This window comes from Trifolium pratense, linkage group LG1 (assembly GCF_020283565.1).
Source record: "Trifolium pratense cultivar HEN17-A07 linkage group LG1, ARS_RC_1.1, whole genome shotgun sequence".
Classification (NCBI taxonomy): domain Eukaryota; kingdom Viridiplantae; phylum Streptophyta; class Magnoliopsida; order Fabales; family Fabaceae; genus Trifolium; species Trifolium pratense.
In genome coordinates, this window is record NC_060059.1 from 31,567,730 (window position 1) to 31,572,020 (window position 4,291).

Consider the following 4,291-nt stretch of genomic DNA (forward strand, 5'->3'; position numbering starts at 1 on the left):
ATTTATTTTCTCATTGAATTACTTTTCAATTTCAGTTCCATATAATTGGAACATGTCAAAAATATCAATTATCACTTTTCTGTTTCTAATAGAGTTTTAATTCACATTGTGTATCTGATTCTTGAATAATTTGCCAGTTGGCTTCAGACCTGTGAATTTCTTTTTAGTGTTGTTGTTAAAGACAACAAACACTTCATTTTTCTGATTTTGCTTTTTAGTTTATTCTTCAATGCGAAGACATGTTATCAGAAATTCGAGGGAATATCGTTTAGCCATTTATCCTTATAGCTTGTTCAATTTTTAAAGTAAAATTGAAATCACTTTCTTCAAAATAATAACAACTCTTTTGTTATTATTAAAGCATAATTTTTATTGCCAATTTTTAAGTGATTTACTTCAAACCGAAACGGTTTATTCTAGTCCGCAATATCATAATCAGAGCCAGTAATTTCTTCGGTAGGCATGGCAGGAAAGAAACGTCTTAAAATTGTTATTTCCGAGGTTCAAAATCGTTAAAATTTTCATCCACCGAAGAGATTACTGGATTTAGTCGCGGGTCGATACGCTCTCTTTAAGACGTTTCGCGGCACTGCCCAAAATTGTGCAAGGCAGACGATCAACCACGAAGTCCCCAGGATAAAACAGCCCAGTTCTACTGATACCGATAAATACTGCACTGTAGATATCGGGCAAGAATTACACCCTCAATTATGATACTTAAACCAGTGCGCTATGGTTTTAAGTTCATTCTAATATGGTGCTATGACCATTCCAATATGGTATTGAGACCATTCTTATATGGTAACTAAGACCATTCAAATCATAGGAAATATGGTTCTATGACCATTCTTAAATTTGAAGGAACTGTGATACTAGGATCACTTTTAAAACATAATGATAATAATACTAATACTAAGTATTGGTATTATCGCTTAGTGTCATAAATTAACAGCAACCTTGTGATTTGATACAATCATAACATAAATATATATCTGGCTACTGCATATACTGTCTTTGTTATAAAATAGATGTATATGATTAGAATATAGCATAGACTATATAAATCTATTTCCTTACTTGTTGTTAAGAAAATAAAACAATTTAATCTCTTAGCATCAATAGTCACAGTGCACGGATTATATATGAACCGTAAACAATTAATATATTATATACAACATGTATAATAATAATATCAAAAGATTGTTTCAATTACCTCTTAGCAAGCATCCACAAAATTAATAATTGCAGAATGAACCATATAGTAGTTGCAAAAGGAGAAGAGTGGAAGTTGTGAAAATTCAAGAGAAACTTTTTGCTATTGGAACACAAAACATATCATCCATTGGATTGCTTACTCCCACACTACCGAAAGTTGATTCCTGCTATACTATGCTGCTACTATTGACAGTTACAAAGATTTGTGGAGTAAGTGTTTGCTATGTGTATCCAAAAAACAATGGAGAGATGATACTATCACTAGTTTTCTAAACCATACACTAGTGCAGAAAGGGGATTCCACTACCGGCCAAATAGGGATTCCACTACTGGCCGCGGCCGGTAGTAAACACACTCGTCGTTGTAAGTCAATACTTTCCACGACGGGTCTTTTTATACCCGTCGTGGTATGTCAGGTTTCTACTGTATTATTAATTAAATTTATGAGGATTCCACGACGGTTTTTACAAATACCGGTAGTGGTATGTATGAGATTCCACTACGGGTATTTTCAATATCCGTAGTGGTATGTATGGTTTTCATTTTTTTTTTTTTAGAGTCTGGGATTCCACTACCGGTATTTGTAAATACCGGTAGTGGTATGTATAGTTTTCATTTTTTTTTTTTTAGAGTCTGGGATTCCACTACCGGTATTTACAAATACCGGTAGTGGTATGTATGGTTTTCATTTTTTTTTTTTTTAGAATCTGGGATTCCACTACCGGTATTTGTAAATACCGGTAGTGGTATGTATGCTATTCCATTTTTTTTTTTAGAATTGAGGATTCCACTACGGGTAATTACAAATACCCGTAGTGGTATGTTAGTTTTCACTACTGATTGTTATAAATATCAGTAGTGGTATGTTAGTTTTTTTTTTTTTTTTTTTTTCGTTTTTTTGTAGCTTCCTGTGCCTGCATATTAATATGAAAAATCAAAACTCTAGAACAGTATGCACATCCTAAAATACCAATTCCATCACCTGATAAACAGTCCTAAAATACCAATTCCTAAAATACCAATCCTAAAATACCAATTCCTAAAATACCAATTCTAAAATACCAATCCTTCATAAAATACCAATTCCATCACAAAAATACCAATTCTAATACCAATTCCTTCATAAAACCATCCTAAAATAGTCCAAAATAAACAGTCCAAAACAGTGAGATGCACATCCGAGCCAAAATACCAATTCCATCACCTGATCTGCTTCCAAGACTCAAACTAAAGCTAATAACCAATTCATCACCCTGCAGAATCTCAAATTTGACAGAAACAAAGTTCAAATAAACAAGTGTAAACTAAAATTGCTGCAATGTATTGAATAGACCAATTTGCAAAAACAAAGTTCAAATAATTAACTATTCTATAACTCACCAGATAAATCTTAACCCTCCAATAACTCCAAAAAATATGTTGACCAACGTAATCGCAATTCATACATCTCCTCAGCTGTTAACTCTTTTGGGTCATTAAATACCTACAATAAGTAAATAATAATATAAAACTATTCTTGACTCGGTTATAAAAAATTATTGATGTATAAAAAATAAAAATTATTACCTCCATCCAAGAATCAGTTATCTTAGCAGTGACAATGTCCAACATATTTTTCATTACATAGTATCCACAGTCATTTGAATTATATTGTTTCCTCGCCTACAAATTATATATAGTAACATTTGATCAAAAAATACCACACTTACTTATCAAAAAAGTAAATATATATAAAGTTAGAATACCACACTTACTTGTGGATAAAGCCATACGGTATTGTTCTTTCTATTGCCATTCGCCATTTGATCAACCGTAAAAACACTAATTCATAAGAAAAAAAAGCCGCATAAAATCATATAAAATTTGTAATAATTTATGTTTATAGTATATAACCAAAACCCCTAAAGTATAAACTTAATTACCTTGAAACAATTTTCTCCATTATTGGATTAAGTTTCCAATGTAGTGAACAAATAACAACCACGGTATTTATCTTTGGACAAAGTATTATCAACTGCCAATGTCCTCTGTACGCGTGCGTGGAAGAACAGTATTATATTGTTAATAACTATGAGTTATAAAAAATAAATAAGTATTAAAAAAATACACAAATTCATACAAACTTACACATGGTTAAATGGTAATAATTGACACTCTTTCTTTTCATTTTGTAACTTATGCTGGATGTATTTCTTGCATTTACTTTGAGATATTCTCTGATCACTTTTTTTCCCAGCATCACCAACAATGTTCAGAAAAGTTGGTTCCAAAATTCCATATACATTTGTGGTGTTGTTTTCAATGCATAAACGATGAATGTACCTGAATATAATTTTAAAGTTAGGAGAGATATATAACATATTAACAGATATTGAGATAGTAGTAAATAAGAAAGTACACTTACGAGCACCAAGCATTGATAATTTTATAAATATGTTTATACAACTTAGTTAATATCAAAACAAGTTGTATGTTTATACAATTGGCCATAAATATTGACCCCTGCCCATGGCCAAGTTGTATGTTTTCTTGAAGCCGAAGCTGAAGGGTATTTGCAAGAAAAAAGATCCCATCTTATAAGGCTATGTGGTGAAGCTGAAGGGTATTTGGAGAGACACTACTCAGCTATCTTAGGCTCATACCAAAACCCTCTTGACCATCTCCATATTTTCCCTTACTATTCTAACTACATCAAACTTGGTCACCTTGAGTAAGTATATTATATGGCAGAGATATTAAGCACTATTCTAACTCCATATTTTCACTCCTTAGCCAACCTTGAATATATTAAGCACTATAACTTGAGTGACTTCTATATACCTTGAATATATTAAGCACAAGGTTAACATGAGTGACTTCTATATACTTGCTTATACCTAACACCCTCATGTGCAGCAACATAACGAATTTTGAATCACACTTTGACATTAAAACATGGCTTGGTTATTTGAATTTTCTTGCCTATTTGGAGTTTAGCTTCAACAATAAAATCTGATATAATAGCAGCAAAATAGCAGCAAAACATGGCTTGGTTTAAAACATTACATATTATCTATGAAGTAAAAAATAATCAAAA

At 31.6% G+C, this 4,291-nt stretch overlaps 1 protein-coding gene across 1 annotated transcript; it reads right to left on the reverse strand.

The window, feature by feature from the left end:
* Window positions 1-2,144: 2,144 nt before the first annotated feature.
* LOC123908503 lies at window positions 2,145-3,590 on the reverse strand. Its single transcript, XM_045959163.1, has 6 exons — window positions 3,343-3,590; window positions 3,138-3,242; window positions 2,970-3,036; window positions 2,782-2,877; window positions 2,596-2,698; window positions 2,145-2,468 (listed from the first exon to the last, which is right to left on the reverse strand). Exons 1-5 carry the CDS (start codon window positions 3,573-3,575, stop codon window positions 2,606-2,608), a joined length of 594 nt encoding a protein of 197 aa, XP_045815119.1. The 5' UTR covers window positions 3,576-3,590; the 3' UTR covers window positions 2,145-2,468; window positions 2,596-2,605.
* Between the last annotated feature and the right edge of the window lie 701 nt (window positions 3,591-4,291).

What these genes read in the sequence shown, in the direction of transcription:
- LOC123908503 (XM_045959163.1), bottom strand. Translation starts at nt 3,575, where the DNA reads ATGTTATATATCTCTCCTAACTTTAAAATTATATTCAGGTACATTCAT. An exon ending in CCGTATGGCTTTATCCACAA is followed by an intron (nt 2,878 to 2,969) that starts GTAAGTGTGGTA and finishes TATAATTTGTAG; the next exon opens with GCGAGGAAACAATATAATTC. An exon ending in TAACTGATTCTTGGATGGAG is followed by an intron (nt 2,699 to 2,781) that starts GTAATAATTTTT and finishes TACTTATTGTAG; the next exon opens with GTATTTAATGACCCAAAAGA.